General features: G+C 39.0%; 2 protein-coding genes across 7 annotated transcripts; one reads left to right on the plus strand and one right to left on the minus strand.

Moving 5' to 3' along the window:
* Nucleotides 1-1,421: 1,421 nt before the first annotated feature.
* tmem150c (transmembrane protein 150C) lies at nt 1,422-13,290 on the plus strand. 6 transcript variants are annotated; one of them, XM_036594473.1, is made up of 10 exons: nt 1,422-1,684; nt 3,359-5,740; nt 6,569-6,620; nt 6,733-6,826; nt 7,684-7,737; nt 7,839-7,871; nt 7,977-8,044; nt 9,182-9,309; nt 9,486-9,663; nt 11,146-11,354. In XM_036594473.1, exons 4-10 carry the CDS (start codon nt 6,753-6,755, stop codon nt 11,352-11,354), a joined length of 744 nt encoding a protein of 247 aa, XP_036450366.1. In that variant the 5' UTR covers nt 1,422-1,684; nt 3,359-5,740; nt 6,569-6,620; nt 6,733-6,752. The 6 variants fall into 6 exon arrangements, with proteins under 6 accessions (XP_036450366.1, XP_036450369.1, XP_036450368.1 ...); XM_036594476.1 differs by having other exon boundaries at nt 5,373-5,740; XM_036594475.1 differs by having other exon boundaries at nt 5,547-5,740.
* Nucleotides 13,067-21,048, minus strand: enoph1 (enolase-phosphatase 1). Its single transcript, XM_036594471.1, has 6 exons — nt 20,555-21,048; nt 20,344-20,445; nt 18,933-19,135; nt 17,714-17,846; nt 17,491-17,614; nt 13,067-15,464 (listed from the first exon to the last, which is right to left on the minus strand). Exons 1-6 carry the CDS (start codon nt 20,636-20,638, stop codon nt 15,325-15,327), a joined length of 786 nt encoding a protein of 261 aa, XP_036450364.1. The 5' UTR covers nt 20,639-21,048; the 3' UTR covers nt 13,067-15,324.
* Nucleotides 21,049-21,582: the final 534 nt, after the last annotated feature.

Genomic DNA, 21,582 nt, shown 5'->3' on the forward strand with positions numbered 1-21,582 from the left:
GCAGAGAAACAGATGGACTACAGTCTGTAATTGTCGAACTACAGAGTAAGTGGAGCTGATAAAATGGACAATGAGTGTAGAAACAAGGAGGTGGTCATAATGTTATGCCTTAAGATGTCAGTTCAATGTGCAGCAGTGTTAGCTTGCATGTATAGTCATATTTTGGCTTCTTAACGACCTCCTAATTTAAAGGTTTAGGTGATGTTTGGAGGAAAAATGTACCACAAAGCGTGTTGTCTTTCTGTTTGCCACATGGTGCAATAGCAGTGATTTCTAAAAAAACACCATTCTTTTTTCTCATACCGAAATCAGCTCAGACCCAGAGTTCCTAATACGGATATGACACAAACTGCAGCATGTTGACTTTGGAGGTCTACTGACTGTGGTTTCCATGTACATATTGGGGATACAGTTTTTTGATACTGTACTGAAATCATTGCCCCATTAATAAGACTATGATAACTCCACTCATCATTACAAATCATTCATTTTCCTCCTGATTCAGTTCTTTCTCTTATGTAACTTAAATATAATTAAAGCACATCCGATTACAATAATTACAATAATTAACCATCTGGTCAATGCAGTCTTACAGTTCAAGCTTTGAAGGGTGGCTGATTATTACACATGCTTTGTGGTTGATTTCCTTTTAGTGCTGTGCTCAGTGACTTTTATGCTAGATGTGATTCTGTGATTTAACATTAGACATGCTTTGTCTTAATTAGAGCTGCATCAGGCGTAAAATTCATAAAGAGCTGGGCTGGTTAAACACATTCTTCAGTATGTGAAAGTCATGGTCAGAAATAAAACCAAGAATTTTCTAAGAGGGTGAGATCATCCAAACATGGGGTGGTTCACAGTAAACCTCTGGTTCTCTGGTGCATGTATTACTGATATAAAGGTAAGTGTTTGATCATTGGTAAATTCAGTAGGTAAACCATTATATATAGGTGCTGTTATAACAAGTAGCATTCTGCTGCACAGAAATGTAATGATCATGTGTGGAGATGTTTATGTTTAATAAGTGTTCAATAAATGTGAATGCTACCACTGTATTCCTTTGTGATTAATCATGCATGGGACACTAGATAGATAGATAGATAGATAGATAGTAAGGACATAACCGTCATATTGTATTGAATTCTGTTGTGTTGTATTGTGGCTAGCATGTTAGCCTGTGGCTAGAATGTTAGAGGGTTAAATATTAGCCTGTGGCTGATTCACTAGATCTGGACATTTTATTACAAATATTGCTCATTTAAAATGTTAAATGCTCTAATAATGTAAGGCACATTTTCAGCACATAATGATCTTCATTTTACAGTTAATACTATAAGTAATAGTAAATTAGTACTTTCTAATGCTAGGGGGCGCTAAGAACTACAACACGGCCCTCATTGACCGTCATATGAAGATGAAGAAAAGCCACGCTTCCTATTATGACAGTGACTGTCTAAATCTTAAATGGCTCCCTACTCCCTACACAATGTACTACGCAGAAATGAAAATACCTTCTTTCGCACTTAAACCTAATGCGTCTAAGTGGGATTCAGCCACGTGTGCACAATTCCATACTGGACAAATAGTGCACAATTTGTCAGTAGAAGCCAGAATTACAGAACCTAGTGCACTACATAGGGAGCAGGGAGCCATTTGGGATTCAGCCTCTGTGTTTTGACTGCAGGTGAGTAGACTACCACTAGTTTTTATTTACGATTATGTATTACAGAGTGCTAACATCGGTTTATGGAAATATGTAAGACAGGTTGTTGTCAGTGTAAGAGTGGGGATTTATGCCGTGTTGACCTGATTCTCGCAGGCACAACTTCTTACACGTCGAACTGTAGATGTTAAAGGTTGACGCCGTACAAAGTTCTTTCCGCGTTACTATAGTTACACCTCAACGTTTAGCCAAAGTCCTCCTTAACGTCTCCGCGGTCAGCCTAACAAACCTACTGGGTACTTTATTCAGCGATTAGTAACGTTAAGTGTACCAGATAAAAATGGCCAGTGAGTGTAGTTTGTCGCAGGTGTAGCTAATAAACTGGCAACCTGGTGCCACATTAGGACGAACCGACCCTTCTCACAGAGTAGTGTCTTACAGCTGGCGTAGGTACCCCTGTTATCGTATATATATATGTAGCTATATAGCTTTACTTATGCTACTGCCAGCTACGACCGCCTTACCGTGTCACAGACCTGACCGAGAAGCCTGCGGTAGTGCGGCTAGGCTAACTGTGATGGTTTTAATTTTGATAGCTAATTAAGATAAGTTAAAAAGGTTTCTCTGTTCTCACTGTTTCCTCGACAAGCCAGCGCGTATCCGCATAATCCACCTAACAGAAAGTAAACGAGAGGACTGCCCCTCATCGGACGTTAAAGCTCTTATATTAATAAGTTTATAAGATAAGTTTGTAGTTTGTATAGCTTTTTTAACCAACGGTGGCTAAACGATTACCCTTTGCTTTTGAATGCGATCGAGGCAGTTAAATAATTTTTTAAAAATCATGTTTAGAATGCGGTTTAGATGATGGATGGATGTTTAGAATGGACTCCTCTGCCTTCTGCTACTTAATTTGCTTAATAAAATACGTGTAGTGATAGAGAGTCGATTCCAAAAGAATCGATTCCTCGACTCCAGCGCGTCTGGAAAGGGGGGAGACTCTTGGCCAATGACTCTCAGAGTCGAAGCTCTTGAAGACGACTCCTGTTTTTAATGGTAATTGGCTCAAGGGACGTTTTGACGGAGGCGAATGTGAATCAGGACAGAGTCTGAGTCGTGTGGGTTTGTTTAATTAGCAGCTGTGAGAGCAAACTCTGCTCACAGAAAGCTTTTCGATCTGTCCTGCACCGCAGCTGTTCGTTTTCTTCAGGATTGCTCACAATAAACAATTATTAGAAACGGTACAAGGAACGAGGAACAACAGTACAAGGAACGAGGAAACAAAAACCAAAAACATTTTTAACAGAAGCTTGTGTAAAAGAGATTGAAGCTGAGATTTGTTCCTTGTTTCCCAGCCTCTTATTCAAATTTCCGTTCCACCTTAAATAGCGCTGCAGGTACATTCTGTTACATTCTATTAAGGTAACTGCTGCGTCACTTTAAGGTGGACTGGAAAAGTCGAATAAAAAGAAAACTGCAAAGAATTTAAAAAGACTTAAAAATGGTTACTTTAAATAATTCTGACCACAGTCATGATTCTCTCGGTACATCACTCCGAGTTCACCCTCGCTGTGGAATAAACTGAATTTTCATCATATAATCTGTAGTTACTTTAAAACTGGGTAAACTACGTTTAGAATGGTTTAATCTCTGCTGTATCCCTTTATCACCGGCTCTCTTGGTTATACAATAAAGTGGAGTCGAAGATTCGAGAACATCGATTCCAGCGGCAGGAGTCCACAGTCGGGGTCCTGCATCACTAAATAAGTGTACAGCCCTGTTGGTCTCCTTCAGTTAGTGTTCACTGTAATTTAAAGCGGACACGAAGTTTCTGTAAAACACATCTACATACATTCTAGCCATAAATATGACAGTTTAATGCAGAAACATTTAAAATTTTAAAATCACCTATTTCATATTATGTTATATATTCCCATAAGGGGTGGGTGATACAGCAGAAATACTTATGATACTTATAAAACATCTTCACACTGACACAACATTCAAACTTACTATAAAAATATTTTGTTTCAGTTATTTAGTTTTAAGGGTTTATGCTGTTTATTTCATTGGAGAAATTTTAGTTTGCACTGATTAACTAATTATATAATTTTTAAAAAAAATTAATAATAAAAAATTATAATCAGCCAAATGATCAGCTTTCAGCATTTTTAACTCCTTATGGTGCTAAAACTGGTGACATTTCATATCGATCACACATAGATAGATAGATAGATAGATAGATAGATAGATAGACTGTTACTGCTTTTACCACTAAAGGTGCTAAAAGCGGTTCTTTGGAGCAGCAGCACAGACAAACCACTCTGGTTCCCTAAAGAATCTTTTTATTGTCACAACAGCAAATCAAGGCACAAAAACAACAAGAAAGATTTACGAACTTTAAGTTGGCTTAAAAAAGCCAGCTAATTATGTTAAAGCGTTAAAATGATGGAAGACTGTTAATGGTTGTTAAATTGCTGCTTAGATGTTGCAGCAGCTGCTATGGTATCTAAGGTGGTTGATAAGGTGTTGCTAGGTGGTTGCTATGCTATTAAATACACTGGCACCTTAAATCAAATGCCTCCTTAAATCCACTGCTACCTTAAATCCACTGCTCCCTTAAATTCAATGTTTACTTAATTCCAGTGCTACTTTCAATCAACTGCCACCTTACATTCACTTCCACCTTGAATTTGCTATTATTGTAAATCCACTGCTACCTTAAATTCACTGCCACCTTAAATTTAATGATAGCTTAAATCTACTGCTACCTTAAATCCAGAGCCATCTTAAATCTCATGCTACCTTAAATTCATTGCTACCCTAAATCCACTGTTCCTTTAAATTCAATGTCTCCTTAATTCCACTGTTACCTTAAATCCATTGATACCTTAAATGTACTGCCACCTTGAACTTAATGTCACCTTAAATATCCTTCTAGCTTAAATTCATTGCTACTTTAAATACACTGCTATCTTAAAACCACTGCTCGCTTAAAGCCACTGTTACCTTAAATCCACTGCCTCCTTAAATTCACTAACTCAAATGCACTGGCACCTTAAATTCATTATTTGTCCTGTTATTGCTGTGCATTAGGCTGTAAGCGTGTGAATCTGTGTGGACTGTGTATGAGTGTCTGTGTGAGAGATGTGCATTGTGAAATCAGTTGTGGCAGTTAGTTTGAATGTCCCAAATTCCTTTCCTATGGGGAAAAAAAATCTTTGAAAATTTTTTTTTTCCAAAAAAATGTAGCTACGTCGGATCACTTAGAAAAGCGCAAGCAACCTAATCAGGTATAGGTCCTATGATCCAGCAAGGTTTTATTGTTCTAGCTCAAAAACTACAGGAGAGAAAACATTTTATACTTTGAGCATATAATAATAAGAAGAAGAGATTAAGAAGAACAGCAAAAGAAAAGCAACCAAGCCAATATAATAATAATTAACAGGTATAACAAAACCAAATGGGGTGCAGAAAAAAAAAATCAGTAAAACTGAAATAAAATAAACACAAATATGGGAATGCAGAAATGGAGTATATTCCAGAACTGTGAAAGTACATAGTCCCAAACACTTATTCCAAACATGGTAAATGCGTTGTTAAGATAAAAAATATACAAGGAAAAACACACACCCAGCAAATATCAGGAATAGCTTTGGATATTCTACATAATATTGTTCATAAATTCATATTCACTTATACTCTGCAGTTTAAAGTCGATTCCATTCTCCAACCTGAGGCTGGCTTCCGTTCCACCTTAAACGATGCAGCAGTTACATCTGAGGCGCCTTTGACGTGCACCACTTAAGGTGGAACGGAAAATCGATTAAGAAGCCAACTAGGTGCAAAAATCCTCTTGATAAATCCCCACTGCTGCTAACAGAGAGAAGAAACGAACGGGCACAGGCATGTTGGCTAAAGGCTAATCCCAATCCCACCGGGGTCGCCCCCCGTGTTCCACACATTGAGGGAATCTGCACGACGGGGCTTTTTTCTTCAGCAACACGGAGAGGAGGTCTTCATGAAATGAGGAGGGTACGAAGAATACAGACCAGACAGGAGCGGGCCGAAAACGAGGTACAGATTTTCCGTGTTAAGAGTTCGGGAAGTAGCTTAGTTTAGATGGGAAACCGATTCAAATGGGAGAGACGTGCATGGCGAGCCTCCATTTTAAGACCTATTGCAAACAATGAAACATCCGGAGGAGCCTGACTGAGACTTCCTTGTCTTGGCTTGTCTGGCAGCTTCACTGAGAAATGATTATGCTTATTTCAGTAGGCTGTAAGGTTAACATTGCATTGGCGTCTATACTATATTCTATAGAGGCAACGTTATGTCTGTTCATGGCAGCGCTTTATTTTAAACATGAATAATGATGGGATGTTAGTCACTTAAAATAGGATTTAGCTCTTTATCGGGAGTCGATTTAGGGCTTAAGAAAATTAAAGGAAGCCGTTATGGTAAGGAATGAATAGCCAGAGGTTTTAAGCTCTATTCAGGAATAATTCCCACAGCTAAGTGAAACAATCTAGTGAAAGTTGCATCTGGCAAAATGATAACGAACCCATGCTTGTTTTATTTACCACAGCTGTAGGCAGTAATGCTAAAAGCACAGTGCTAATTTATTTGGAAGCATATCCAATATGTGTAGAAGATCCAATACACAAGCAAAAACGTGCCATTCATACATTTGGGTTCATTGTAGCTTCACTGGAGCTGTCCAGCCTAGAGGTGCTGAATTCCCCCACTGTTTTCCTAAAGGACTCTTATTGGCAGAGTGGTGGATGTGAGAATAGAAAACATTTCTTAGAAAAATATAAAGCCAATGCAACAAGTGCAGCATCTCTAAACACAATACAGAAATGGCAAGACACCCTCAGACACCCCATTTCTTTGTCTTTCCAGACTGATCCCACCCTAAGCACAGGGGACCCTCGACTATCTTGAGGCTTGGCAGGTATTTTCATTACTATTTCTCTTATTCTTTGTGCTGGTGCTGCTTTTAAGGTCAGTTTATTACAGTAACAATGTAAGAGTAGCCTCCAAAATTACCATGCATTATGTTTCAGAGAAAGATTCATTAGGAGACATGAGGAAGTGCAGCCCATGGACGTTTCTCCCTATTATGTTTTCATTCTTCACAGCAGCAGGCTTGTGGGTTGTGTGAGTACATAAAACCTTTTACTCTCTATCAGGGATGTAATTACAGCCTGCACTGCTGAGATAAACTGCTGTGCAAAAGTCAGAGACCACCCTTTGTTTATTTAATTTACAGTCAAAAGCGGCCAGTAAGTACATTTTAAGCATCAGGAAAACATATGTTTAACAAAAAATGTTTAATATCCAACTTTTCAGTATTTAGCATGTCCACTCTTTGCCTTTATTACAGCTTCCTGAGGAAAGTTCAGTCTTAGAAGTTGGTTGCATTTTCTGCTTCTTGCTACCCAAATAATCCCAAACACATTGTGATATTGGTGTCTGGACTCTGGGGTGGTCAGTCCATTGTTCTGATGTCATCAGCTGCTTATTTGTTTGAATTATAGATATGCCTCTATTTTATCTGTTTCCTTTTCTCAGTGAGGGCTTCTTTACAGCAACACATCCTCTCAGACCTGTAGTATTGAGTTGTCTTCTCAGAGTTGAAAGATGGACAGAAACACTTGTGAATTTTCTCAGATCTGAAGCAAGAGTGGAGCTTTATTTTCTCTCAGTGATTAAAGCTTTAGGTGCTGTTTATCTGATAGCGACAGTTTGGTGGTCCACCAAGTCTTGCGTGATTGTTAGGAGTTACATCTTCCTGTATCTTTTAATCCTTTTTTTTCACTTAATTTCCTTTGATTTTCCTCCTACATATACAAGTGTAGTGTATTTCATCTCACCTACTCAGAAATATCTCCTGAAAAACTAATGACTTGTACTTATTGGCTGTTTTGAGTAGAAATTAAATACAGGAGGGTGCTCTCTGACATCTGGCGATACTGTATACTGATTAATAAATCATTCTTTTATGTTGAAAACAGGTATTTCATAGCAGTGGAGGATGAGAAAATCACCCCACTCAGCTCTGAATACAAGTAAGTCACATGTTGTTTTATATCAGTTGTTATATCTTACATCAGTCATTTTATATTACAGTATTATCCATCTGCTTCAAATGGATTTGTTTTTTTCTCAGGAGATCAGTGTCAAAGTCTCCTCCATATATCAGGTGCAGCTAAATAACACACTGTCACGAATAACAACTATTTATTGATGTTTAGGTTGAATTCTGATGGGAAGCCAAGACTTAACACCTTAATTTTGTATCCTTTAGCATTGCAGGCGATGCTCCGCCCGCCAGCTGTGTGTTTAGCCAAGTCATGAACATGGCAGCTTTTGTGGGTATGTTTAATGAATTGTGAATAATTATATGTATTAATATTTGTAATGTGGTGCCAAAGTGAATGAGAATGAATAGTTCTAAGGCCCACTATTACGCATTAGCAAACGTGGTTCTATGCAGTACCATAAAAAAGTTTCTATGGCTTGTAACAATATTGGAACTTTTTTGGTGCTGTATTGAATCATAGAACATAAAATATTCTTAAACAGACCAAAAGTGGTTCTTTTATAGCACCACTCCAAAGATCCTTTGTGGCACCTTCAATTTTAAGAGTGGTCAGAGCATTAAAAAATACTACTACTACCAATAATAATAATAATAATAATAATAATAAGTTTAAATTATATAGCCCCTTTCTCGAATCCAAGGACGCTCTACAACAGTAACAAAATACATGGTTAATAATAAATAGAACAATCCACAGCACACACACACAGTTCCCCAGCTTGCAGGAGGAAATCTCCACACACCACAGTGTAGAGTCACTTTGCTGGCTTGGAAAAAATCGTAGGCATGGGGGAAAGCCCCTCGCATGGGAGGCCTCATGGCCACAATGTAGAGTTTCTTAGGCGTCTAGCCCAAGGGGACTCTGAGCCAAGAGGTAGAATCACTCATGTGGCAAGGTCAGGAAGCCTTGCCAGGAAGTTGCAGGAAGCCAGAATTGCTCAGGCGGATGGCCCGGGGAGCCTCCTTTGTAGATTTGCTCAGGGAGCCGGACTGGGGAGCCTTGCAGCTGCAATGCAGTCCCTCAGACAGCCAACCCAAGAAGCCTTGTAGCCACAATGTCGAGTCGTTCAGGTGGCCCACCTGGGGGAACCTCTGAGCCACAATGTAGACTCACTCAGGCAGCCGCCTGGGGAGCCTCCAGGCCACAATGTAAAGTTGCTCAGCCAGCCAACCAGGGGAACCTCATAGCTGCGGTGTAGAATCATCCATGGCCAGAGCAGAAGCATCAAAAACATAAACACAAACAAAACCAACATAAAGCAGCAGCCATTTTGTGCGAGTAAGATGGATTCTGCACCCATCAAAGTAAAGTGCGTGGACTATGTACATTAAGAAAACAGTGTTTGCCTATAACCATTGCTGTAATTATGGTATTTACTTAACATTATGCAGCATCATTGCTTTTCCAGGCTTCATCCTTGGAGTCCTCCGGTACCTGCAGCTTAAGCCAAGGGTGCACAAACCCTGGCTCAACATCGGCAGTCTGGTAGCTCTGTCCTTGGCCTGCTTTGGTATGACTTTGGTTGGGAATTTCCAGGTATGAGTTATCTGAACAATTACTTGAGCTTTGGTTATTGTACTGTTTCTGTGCCTCACTGTTAAGTCAGATTTGTTAAGCCAAAGTAATCAGCCATGCAGTGTTTATTGAAAACTATGGCTTTGTTAGAGTTTAGACTTTTTATGCTCTGGATGATTCTGCTCACTATTATCTAGCTGTCAAATGATGAGGAGCTCCACAATATTGGCACCTCCATGACCTTTGGACTAGGCACACTATTCTGTTGGGTCCAGTCTTTCATGACCCTAAAGGTCAACTTGCGCAATGAAGGCAGACGAGCTGGCATCCCTCGTTTCCTGTTGTCTGGAGCAGTCACGTCCTGCATGCTGCTTTGTATCCTTAACACGTCCAGCATGCCTGTGCGAGACACAACACCACTGTGCCCTTGGAAGTGTTAAACAAAACTAAAGGTCATTTTGCTGATTTCACAGTACACCTACAATCATAAAAAAAGATGGTTCTTCAAGGGTTTTTTAGTAAAGAAAATGGTTCTCTATAGAACCACAAACATTCACAGAACCCTTTGCATTATTAAAGGGTGCTTTGAGTTGTGAAAGGTTTCTTCAGATTGATGGAGAATGTGCTGTAGATGGTTCTGTATAGAACTTTTTTAAAAAGGTTCTATATAGCACCAACAAGGGTTCTTTTATTGTCACAAGCTTCATATTGTTACCATAGAAGAACCCTGTTTGGTGCTCTATAGAAGTTTTTTTTAAAAAGGTTTTATATAGAACCATAGAACCATTTAATCATGCAAAGTGTTCTTTGAGTGTTCATGTTCTGTATAGAAGCATTTTTTTTACTAAAGAACCCTTGAAGAACCATCTTTTTTTAGTGTGTACTTAAAAAATAGATAAAAGTGGTTTTTGAGCAGTGTCATTAGATGACCACCTATGGTTCCCTAATGAGATGTGCGAGTTTGAAGAACCTTTCAAGGTTTAAAAAATACCTTCACAAATGTAAAAGTTCTGCACCAATTTAAGGGTTCTTTCTAGAACCTTTACATTATCTAGAGGTTTATTAAACTTTAAAATACTTCTTCATGCTCACACATCTCTTTTCAAAAATCGTTCTCCAAAGAACCATCCGCTGAAAGTTTTTTTGGAAACTAAAGGTGGATCTGTGGCAGGGGTGCACAACTCCAGTCCTGGAGGGCCAGTATCTAACAGAGTTTGGTTATTTACCTGCTCAAACACGCAGGAGTCAAGTCATCTGTTAATTGTCATGTTTCGTGGGTGTGTTTCAGGAGGGAAACCTCCAAACTGTGTTGGACACTGACCCTCTAGGACCAGAGTTGTACACACTTGTTCTATTGCATTGTGCAAAGAACCCTTTTGGGCACCTTTATTTTTAATAGCCAAGCTTAATTTAAGTCTGGAAAAGTGGCCATTAGAGTCAGAAAAGCAGCAACTGAATGTGTGAACTTTTTAGTGCTTTGTAACATGCATGTCTTTTCATAAAAGGCCATTCAGTATTTATACAGGCTCTGAGACATGTACAGATATATACAGATACATTCAGGCAGCAGTGTATTGTGTCAGAAAGAGCTGTAAATGTGCTTTAATGCAGCTTCTTCACTCTTACCCCACATTAGCCCTCAGATTTTTTGTTTATGTAGTCAGCACCTTACAAAACATATGCACTCGTAAAGATAAAGCGTTATTAGCTTGGATGTACAGAAAAAAAACTGTACAATACAGGAAGGCTAAAGGACCATATTTTTAAGATCAATAGGTAAATCAGTAAGTAAATGTCATCCCCTGCTAACTGCCTGCTGTATGAGTTCTGGTATAGAACCTTGACGCAGTACCACAGACTTTGCCCTAATGGCACAACGCCTGCACATGCATGCTGCCCGGGCACAATGGGCACTGGTCATGTTCTTTCTGGCATTTCTGGGCACCTTTGCTATTGAGTTCCGCCACTACCACTTTGAGATTGTGTGCAGTGATGACCAGGACCCTCCGCTGAGCCTGTCTGAAAGCTTCTCTGAGGTTTCAGAGTACCAATCTGACCAACTATAGGACTATTTCCAGATTTAGTCCTACAACTTCCAATATTCATCAGTTTCCACTAATGCATGTATGTGTATGTTGAATGTAATGTCTCCGGAGTGCTCTGTGAGTGTTCTTTTTTATTACGACAATGTATAGGTAGACTTTGCAACAAAAAGCACAAGAGGTGAATAGACACCATTTCTGAGTCACAGTGAGTTTTTTGTATTCCAGGAGTCAAGTAATGTGAAGTGATATACATGAGTATATATACATTATATGGTCAAAAGTATGTGGACACCCCTGCTAATCACTGAGCTCAAGTACTTTATACACTTGTTAAAAATCTCTATAAACAAGCAGTGGCAGGAGAATGGGTGATACTGAAGAGCTCAGTGACTTTAAACATGGCACTGTCATAGGATGCCACTTTTGCCACAAGTTCATGAAATTTCTGCCCTGCTAGATCTGCCCAGGTCAACTGTAAGTGCTATTATTGTGAAATGGAAGCATCTAGGAACAACAACAGCTCAGCCACGAAGAACATAACAGGGTTGCCAAATGCTGCAGTACATAGAGCATAAAAATTGCCTGTTCTCTGCTGCATCACTCACTACACAGTTTCAGACTGCCTCTGAAAGCATCATCAACACGAGAACAATGTGTCAGGAGCTTCATGAAATGGGTTTTCCTGGCCGAGCAGCTGCACACAAGCCTGAGATCACTATGCCCAGTGCGAAGCATCGGCTGTACGCCACTTGACTCTGAAGCAGTGGAAACGTGTTCTCTGGAGTGATGAATCATGCTGCACCATTTTCCAGTCTGATGGATGTATCTGGCTTTGGTGGATGCAAGAACGCTACCTACCCGGAACACAAAGTGCCAACAGTAAAGTTTGGTGGAGGAGGGATAATGGGCCGGGTCTGTTCTTCAGGTTTTGGGCTCAGCCCTTAGTTACAATGAAAAGTAAGTTAATTCTACAGCATGCAAAGACAATGATATTGCTTCCACATTTGAGGCCTTTTCCTGTCCCAACATGACTGTCCTCCTGTGCACAAAGCAGGGTCCATAAAGACAAGGTGTGATAAGTTTAGTGTGGAGGAACTCCAGGTGGGAGGATAAGGGCAATTTCAGATTAATGTCCATGCTTTTGGAATGGGATGTCCAACAAGCTCATACAAGTATGATGGTCAAGCGTCAACATACTTCTGACCATATACTGCAGGTAAAGATTATTAAGCATGTGAATAGACAAAAAAATACTGTAAAGGACATGAGAGCAGATTGGACTAAGGCTGCCTTCAAGTGCTCCTCTTGGAAGCTCTTATGATTTTAGAGGTCGTAAGTATGACCTATGTATTCAAGTGATCAGAAACAAGATGGACTGTGTATTATTTTGCTTTATTGTCAAATACGTTTTTCATCCAGTTGAAGCTTTGAATCACAGCTTATGTTTATATCTGTCTTTCTGAATATAGATGAGAGTAAAAAGATCTGCAGTGTTCACACGTGGCTGCTGAATACCTGAAACAGAACCAGTTTACAGCGGCTGCTAAGAATTTTTAACGCCACCCATAAACTCAAAGTTATGGCTTACAGAAAAGTCCTACTACATTGTGGTGGCATTCATGTGAGCACAATTTGTAATCCCAGTATTTCCAACAGCACTTGAAGGCAGCGTATATGAAGTCCAACTAGTGCACCTAGTAAAGAGACTCAGAATAACGGCTTAGGAGGCAAAGTAGGTTCTGTACTCTGTATTGAATTGTTTGTCCGAAACGTCAACTCACTTTTCAGTATACAATATCAAACAATCCTAATTCTTTCCACAAATGGCACATTTTATATCTAGATGAAAAAATGTTCAATCATAACAATGCAGAATATATCTGACATAACTGATCATTTACAGTGTTTTTCAAGGTATGAACTGTGTTTCATTAAAGCTGCATTCTGTTAGACTTAACCTGTGTCTTCTTTTTGATATCTTTATGACTTTTTTCTGTTTACTGTTGGAGGACAGGTGACACAAATCAGTTCAAGCTTAAGATGTCATGCCATGGTGGATCACAATGACTCCAAATACATGGATTGTTCTATTAGTGTTACACTCAGTTGAGACCTTCTGATAGGTGGTTACATGCATTCATAAAGCTGTTATTTGCTTCAGCTTCACTCAACTGTGGCCTCATCCAAAAGTCTTTTTTATATCACATATTTACTGTGTTTGTTGTATCATTCTATACCCCCTTAATTAATGAGGCTACGTCTTGTTTTGGCAAAGTTTAGCTGTCTTTGGGGGGAAGGAAATAAAAAAAAAAACAAATTCCCCAGTTTGAACATTAGCAATGCTTAATACCTAGTTTTCCTCCTTCAGTATGATCTAGGTTGCAGTTACAATGTGATAGAACTGATGTATATACAGTTGTATGCAAAAGTTTGGGCACCCCAGGTCAAATTACATGTTTTGTTGATTTTGCTGAAGCGAAGATAAGCACACATAACCTACAGAGAACACACTTCTGCACATTATAATGCACAATTACTGTTTCTTTGCTGAATTTAACGTATTATAAATAAATATAAAATGTAACCTGTGTAAAAGTTATGGCATATTTTACATTTTCTTAAAATTTTAATATATCAAACTCAGCTAATAAACAGACACTGTGCACTACGATTTGTAGAAAAATGTCATATGTAAGTATTTTCACATAGAAAATCAACAAAACTTTTGCATATGACTGTATGGGGCATGTACAAATACAACAGAAACACCGTATGAAATGCTCATAGGCCATTTTATCAGAAACACCCTCCATATAGTTACACTAACAGTAACTAGGTTTACAGTAGACTGTAGCTCATTAGTTGCTGCATAATCAGCTGCCCTCTAAGCCCTCCATCAAAGAAAAAGGACAACCATATGACCACCTCTGGTCACCATTTAGATGCTGAATCATGCTCAGCAGAGCAGTGACACCGACATGGTAGTAAGAGTTGCAGTGGTATCAGACACAGCAGTGTTGCTAGAGATTTTAAACGCCTCAGTGTCACTGCTGGGTTGAGAATAGTCCACCAACCAAAAATAACTAGCCAACATTGGAGCTAAAGGACTAGAGGATGGCTAACATAAACTATACAGCAACAGATGAGCTATCTTCTCTAATTTACATCTACAAAGTACACTAACAAGATGTATAAAACAGAGTAGAAAGTAAGTGTAGACAGTGTTTAAAAACTCTAGTAACACTGCTGTGTCTACAGTCAAGCCAGCATCTCACTAGTATGTCAGCATTACCACTGTGCTGAGAATGGTCCATTACCCAATTATATCTGGTCAGTGGTGGTCTGTTGCCACTGATAGATGGGGTAGAGGGGGTTGGTAAATTGTGCAGCAACAGATGGACACCTGGGAGTAACTGTAAACGTGAAAAGCGCCCCTATATAGTGAACGAACCCGATAAACTGGCCGATGAGTATGAGTGGTGTTTTCAATTATTTTGTACACCCTCTCTAAATCTAAAAGCACGTGTGAATTTTTCCACATTGCCCCCCTTTCTAATAAAAAGTTTCATGTAAGTATGGAATAACACTTGAGTATGGTGGGATAGATGCAGTTACTATAATTTGAATGGCTACTGACAAATACTAACACTGTTGAAAATACAACATGATCCATGTGCCCATTCATAATTAATAAACATAAATTACACTTACACATCAACACTGCTTTACTGCATACGAAACACCCACATGAAATAATGGAATATTATATACCAACTTCAATGTGTTTGTTGTGTAAAAACAAAACAAAAAAAACACATGCAAGCACCTTAGAAGTTCAGTCAGTAAAATGATAATGCACTTGGTACTTGCTGCATAACATCTTGATTTAGCACATGTGGCGGGCTACAACACTGGTGTAGGGCCACACCTCCTGTTCTCCTGAAGTCCACTAGAGGAGTGCTGCTGACAAACACTCTTCTGTCCTGGTCCGTCAAGCGCTTCCAGTGAGTTCCAGTTGGCTAAAAGTCGTGACGATTCTATAATGGCTCCTCTCCTCTTCAGTCAGCTCCATGTTGCCTGGCCGCACCACCACGACCACATTCAGCCCGGCATCCTCTGCTGCCTTTGCCTCTGCAACATGGAGAATATCAACACTCAGTCATGTGCTCAGCTGCTGCCCTCAGGCTCTCATATGACACGGTGCGCTGGGTACAGATTACACAGTAGTTTGGTATTGGAATGTTCTCCTAGGATCAGAAAACCAGGTGAAATGAGAATTTGGATGTGATTTTTAGGCCCCAAAATAAGGACATGTCCTCATAAAGAGAATGTGTGGTCACGTTAGTTTAGTCACCAGTAGCAAGTTGCCAGCATAGGCACAAAGAATCCATTACTAACTATCTGATATAAGAATATTGATCTTAACTTCAAGTGCAGTCCATATATGTTTCCTATTGCTCTGGATTGCTAGCTAGCTCTCAGTATGAATGTTCTCAGTTGTATTTATGTCTAAAGGGAAAGGGGGTGTGTTAGCTAGTTAGCTATCCGGAGCAGCAGAAAAACTTAAGACTGCACCGGGTGATAGAGCTGACGTAGCTAAGTTTATGAAGTGCTCTGGTAAAAAGCATTTCTAGTAGCTTAAAGATCTTCGCCAATCACCCGTTCACTAACTGGAGTTTAACAAAAATGTCGTCTTTATTTTTAAGATGATAGCTAAAAAGTTCTCTGCTCTCCTGCTCTGCTCATCACTGACTTACCAGTGCAGCCAGACAGGGCAGGATCCCCTGTATTTATGATACTTGCTATGAAAATGAAAGTTTATCAGTAATGTTTTCATTACCTTTTAGTTTAATTAAAAGTCATCAAAAAATCTACATAAATACACACAATTTAATATTTGAATTAAGTTCTTTATACCATTATCCAATTCAAACATGTCTTAATCTATTCCTATTCCTATTATAGAATATTGGAAAATTATTCAAATCAAATATGATAGTATTTTGGTATGATTTAAGAGTTATTTTTGACAATGCATAAACATCCACAAAAGTAGAAAATTAAAAACTTCTACTTGCAGCCCTTTTCACTGAGGATAAAAAAAGGTTTTAAACTGACTTGCAGTGTAAACATAAAACATGTTGGTTAGGTCACGCATTTTACCAGACCAATCAAGGAGCTTTACCTAAATATTTTTTTCCCAGTAACTAATGACATGAATAATCTGTCATATTTAAAAGTATGTTTCATTAAATACCTCTCTTTTGTAACAAAGTTTTGAGATTAAAAAAAGGACTGCAAACGGTCTCCTAGCAGTACCACCACGGCCCAATGGTTCAAAACCATTAAATTTACATACTAGTGGAACACAAACAATAAAAACAACAGCCTCAGAATTTTATTTTTAGCCAAAAAACACTTCACTAATTATTGTTTTACCTTAATTAATACTATTCTGATCAACTACAGGGAGATTCACTTGAATAAGCCCCAAACATTCTGTTATAACTCTCGCCAGGACAAAGCAATCTGAACTTAACAACGTGGAATGTGCTCCTCAGTATATGGAGCTTCAAACAAGCCGAGATGACCCTGCGCCAGAGTGATGAGGTAGGTGCCGGACAGCCATCACAACATTCGATTGCAACTTCCATGTGCATACCACCGTACCCCTTTATTTGTCTGGCAGAAAACACAGATCACTTCCAGCATCACATGTAATGCAATCGATTACACATGCGTCAAGGTATGTAGCGTATTTTTTTTCTTTAGATTGCTTCGTCCTAACGGGAGTTACAACAGAATATTCGGGGCCTCTTTCGAGTGAATCTCCCTGTATAATAGATTCTAAGCTTCCAAAGTTAATGCAGTTGAATCGAGATCTTTAGCGTCACAGTGAATCGATGCATTTTTAAACCCTCAGCATTTAGATTCTAATGCACTGTGAATGATAGATGTTTTGCATATAAAATGTCTGTGTCTCTTAAATCCCAAACTAATCATGTAAAACACTAAAGAGCGGCATCACTAATTAAATTATAGGATGCCTCCTTTCCTTGTTTATGCAGTATTTATTGGACCTTATTAGCAGTAGACAATAAACAGCCAGCTGACAAACTGGTATAACATACAACCAGTTCAGCCAGTGCATACCCACCTCGTGTGACATCTGTTAAGAACATAATGTCTTCTGGTGAGCAGCCAATCCTCTCTGCAATCCTTTCATAGCTTTTACTCTCCACTTTGGCACCAACATTCGTGTCAAAGTGACCATCAAATAGCTGTAGGAAAGATTTAAAAAGATGTTTAAATACTAGGAACTAACAGCCTTTTTGTAACACTTTACAAATTATCTTAAAAGCCGTGGAATCAAAACTTACATCTAAAAGATCACCTTCAACCGAATAACCAAACAGCAGCTTCTGAGCTTCTATGCTTCCTGAGGAGTAGATGTAGACTTTAAGACCATGTCGCCTCCATCTTCTGATAGCAGGAACCACATCTTGGTACACTCTGAAGACACAGGCGCAGGAGTTGGTATTTAATCCACTTACACAATCTCTTATCTACAAAACAACCATGCATGGAAGATCATGGCCTATATGATAATCATTTTCTCATATAGGCCATATAGCATCACGTGAGTCCAGTCAGAGTGAGACGAGCAGCAGTGAGCAGAGCAAGACGTCGTGTTCTGAGACATATAAGCTGGACACCTCTCCCACCGCTGTCTTTTAAAGTTCAAAGCATAAACTTTGTCTCCTCTGCAGACCAGTTTCTGCTCTCGCCATGTTGGACATTAGAAACTTACGCTATGACACGAACAGATATTGCAGAATGTACTTAAACTTTCCGACTGGGAACGTAATCAGATACAGACCTTTACATGGCTTTTATTCTTTTATTTAACAGATTATTTACAGGATTACCCACCTCGTACAATCGGACAGAAATTGTATTCCGAAAGGTCTCAATCTGACTAGTCTATTCCGAATGAGGTGTGTACGTGGACGTATTCTATTCCGATTGAGCTATTAGTCAGATATGATGGATTATTAGGCTGTATGTAAATGTGGCTAATGATATGACAGAATACACCACAATTTGATGCAATACGATTTTCTTAAATGTAATTTTACGGAAAAGAAAAGATTGCTTTAAATTTACATGATTCAAATGTGAACAGTGGCTCCACGTGAATAAAAAGAATGGAACAACATATTTACTACGTGTTAAGTACTTAATTAACCTACTTAATTTAAGTTGATGTGGCATATTTTATATTTGTGGAACTGATGTACACATTTTATATATGCAAATTCAACTTTTTTTCCCCAATGCAGCCCAAACTGTAGTTAGTAATGTACAGGTTTGCACAGAGTAGTAGTACCCGGCATGGGTTCATTAACTTTGTCAATGCTTAAATTTTATCTTTGGACATATTGACGTATTTGGGCGATATCATGACAATGAACTAGATCAATACCAGTAATACGATCAATTTCTATGTGTTGTGCATTTCAGTCTAAATTTTCTTAATGTTACTAATTTGTAAGCAGTTTGTAAACATTAGTAAAGAACTGGATCCTCTGTACTTACTCTCCTTTGATCTTCCCTGCAGCATAAGCTGCTCTCCACATGTGGCCTTGCAACTGTTTCAGTGCAGTGGTTTTCCTGTCCGCAGCCATCTGCCATAGGACGTTATCCACAACCTCCCGGATAGCTTTCTCTTCATCTGTGTGCACAGTCTGGTCCACAGTATGAACTGGGCATGCTCTGTTCTGCTTTAAGTCTTCCTCAGCCTGGAGACAGGGGCACATGCTTCAGTGAAATGAAGCTGAATCAGGTGACTGCATGATGGCAGCCTAATCTCTGAATAATAATGCATCAGCGTCAGCATGGTAGAGGCTCTAGGGTGTAACGGATGAACTAGCCAGGTTCTCTTATGAAAATGACCTGCTATAGAGGTACTACAGGGATTTCTGCATTTCTTTGAGTACATCTGAACAATTACTATAGTTTACAACAGAATTCTGCACCACTACTATAGGTTACTATAAGACAATACTACGGAAATGTGATGTGAGGCAAAAGTATTACAAATTATTAAGGAAGTAGTGTACAACACTATATATAATAGAAAAATGCAGACCATCTGGAACCCCCAAAGACAGTTTCAGAACCATGGGAATAGTGTAACCCTAACTTACAAAGTTCCTTATAAAGTTAATAAACCTTTAATTCATAGGTAACTGACAGGTTCTGCACTTTTCCAGTTCAACTTGGTTTCAGGCAAAAAAACATACTGGAAAATATACACCACACGTTACACTGTGCAATAATCATGTTAAAGGGGAATTTCACTGATGTTTCAAAATTTCTGCATAATTAAACCATTAAGATGTAAACAGTCCCTCAGAGTTGTTTTGATGAAAACTGTTCTGTTCTAGAGAAATGTACTGAGTCAGGATTGTTCATAGTGGCGGTGATAGCAACCAGACGTCCGAAGAGTTTATTATCTCTAAAAGCTACCTCGTGGTTATTATATGAAATAGTTGCAAATATGATACCATATGAAATAGTTACGAATATGAGGCCAAATGCCTGAGACCTTGTTTGTCGAAGATGTTATGAAGGTTTTGGCCTAAAAGGCATTTTCTATCATTAATCTGAGGCGAACTCATGCATGCAGAGCATTGTTAGGCAAAACAGTACTGAAAGAAATCTTATTTTGGGACATTTTTGATAGTGAATAAAACGGCCATATCTGTTATGTGTACCTGTCACTATGCCTGTCAACACCACTGTGAGTTAGCAAGTTTCTCTGCCATGCACCATTTCACATCAGACCACCCTGAACGACTTTGTTTACATCTTAAACACTGAACTATGCAGGTATTCTAAAAAGCCCATTTAACAAAGTATTAAATATAAGCTGTCTAGAAATTACACCATTTAACAGCCTTAGAGAAAGCTGCAGTGCAGACCATACTGCTGTAGGCTAAGTGACCTGTTTCTTTAGGAGATGCACATCCTGCTTGCACTCATCCTCCTCCCAGTGCGCTGACAGGTAGTCCTCCAAATGCTCTCGGATGTATGGAAATAACACGTCCTGCATGTAAAAGCAACGTTGGCAAGTGATTTTCTCATACTTACTCAGCAACTACCTTAATGAAAGTCTAAAAGCGGTTTTACCAGCGGATGTACACACACACTCCTACCTTCACGAATGTGATAGGGGTCGTGGTTCCTTCTATATCCAGCAGAAAGACGCTGACGTTCTCTGGGACTGAAATCGTTGCCATTTTTTCAAATGGCAAATAATACGTTTCAGCAGTTTTCAGTAGCAAATCGGTACACGGGGATGTTGTTTAGGTTACTAACCGTCAGAGAAGTGAAAACAGTTTAAACAAAAACAGCCCAGTCAACGCACACTAGCCAGCTAGCGAAGCGCTGCTAACACATGGCTCAGTCAACGGGTTGCCAGATATTCGCTAGAAAACTCTCTAACGCTCACTCTAACTACTGATTTCTCTAGTGGTCTAGTTGCCACAGTAAATGAGCCCGAATGATACAGTATCGTGCCGACAAGAGAAAAACTGAACTGGACAGATTCAGGTTTGAATTTGTTCCTTTCAAAACATTATTCAAATCATTCATTCAATTACAGTTTTTATTTACATCACAATTTTAGATCATTTCACTTATATACCATATTGTGAATCACATAGCGTCCATTAATGTCTATTTGTGTATTTGTTTATTTATTTATTTATTTACTTACTTACTTACTTACTTACTTACAGATGTTGCTTTAAATTTCCCAACACGTAGTGCATGTTCAACTACATGCTTCAACTATAACCGAAAAAAAATATTTATTTATTTAAATATGCATTTCAAACGTAAACAAATTTGCCTTTCTAACTTAATGTTTACGAAAATCAGCAAATCTGATAAACTGAATTTTAAGGAGAGTTTATTAATTACAAATCTGGCAACCGTAAGCAACCGTTGTGGTGCAACCAGGTTGCGCAGATATTGCGCAGGCCCATAAGATCTATATGCCACGTTCACGCTGAACATGTGGCGAAAGAATGATTTTAGGATCAGTGAATTTCCCTCTGTGGAAAGCACAGTACATGCGCATCTGCGAAGATCCCCTGATTTTCAAGCAATCGGTTTCCAGAAATTTCGCGCGTGTGATGCGCACTACACAGTTGTCTGAAAGCAGCTTATAACACATTGG

Source organism: Colossoma macropomum, unplaced genomic scaffold, assembly GCF_904425465.1.
Source record: "Colossoma macropomum unplaced genomic scaffold, Colossoma_macropomum, whole genome shotgun sequence".
Lineage (NCBI taxonomy): Eukaryota > Metazoa > Chordata > Actinopteri > Characiformes > Serrasalmidae > Colossoma > Colossoma macropomum.

What these genes read in the sequence shown, in the direction of transcription:
- tmem150c (XM_036594473.1), top strand. Translation starts at nt 6,753, where the DNA reads ATGAGGAAGTGCAGCCCATGGACGTTTCTCCCTATTATGTTTTCATTC. An exon ending in GAACATGGCAGCTTTTGTGG is followed by an intron (nt 8,045 to 9,181) that starts GTATGTTTAATG and finishes TTGCTTTTCCAG; the next exon opens with GCTTCATCCTTGGAGTCCTC. An exon ending in CTTTGGTTGGGAATTTCCAG is followed by an intron (nt 9,310 to 9,485) that starts GTATGAGTTATC and finishes ACTATTATCTAG; the next exon opens with CTGTCAAATGATGAGGAGCT.
- enoph1 (XM_036594471.1), bottom strand. Translation starts at nt 20,638, where the DNA reads ATGGCAACGATTTCAGTCCCAGAGAACGTCAGCGTCTTTCTGCTGGAT. An exon ending in CCCCTATCACATTCGTGAAG is followed by an intron (nt 20,446 to 20,554) that starts GTAGGAGTGTGT and finishes TTTTACATGCAG; the next exon opens with GACGTGTTATTTCCATACAT. An exon ending in GCAGGGAAGATCAAAGGAGA is followed by an intron (nt 17,847 to 18,932) that starts GTAAGTACAGAG and finishes CTGTGTCTTCAG; the next exon opens with AGTGTACCAAGATGTGGTTC.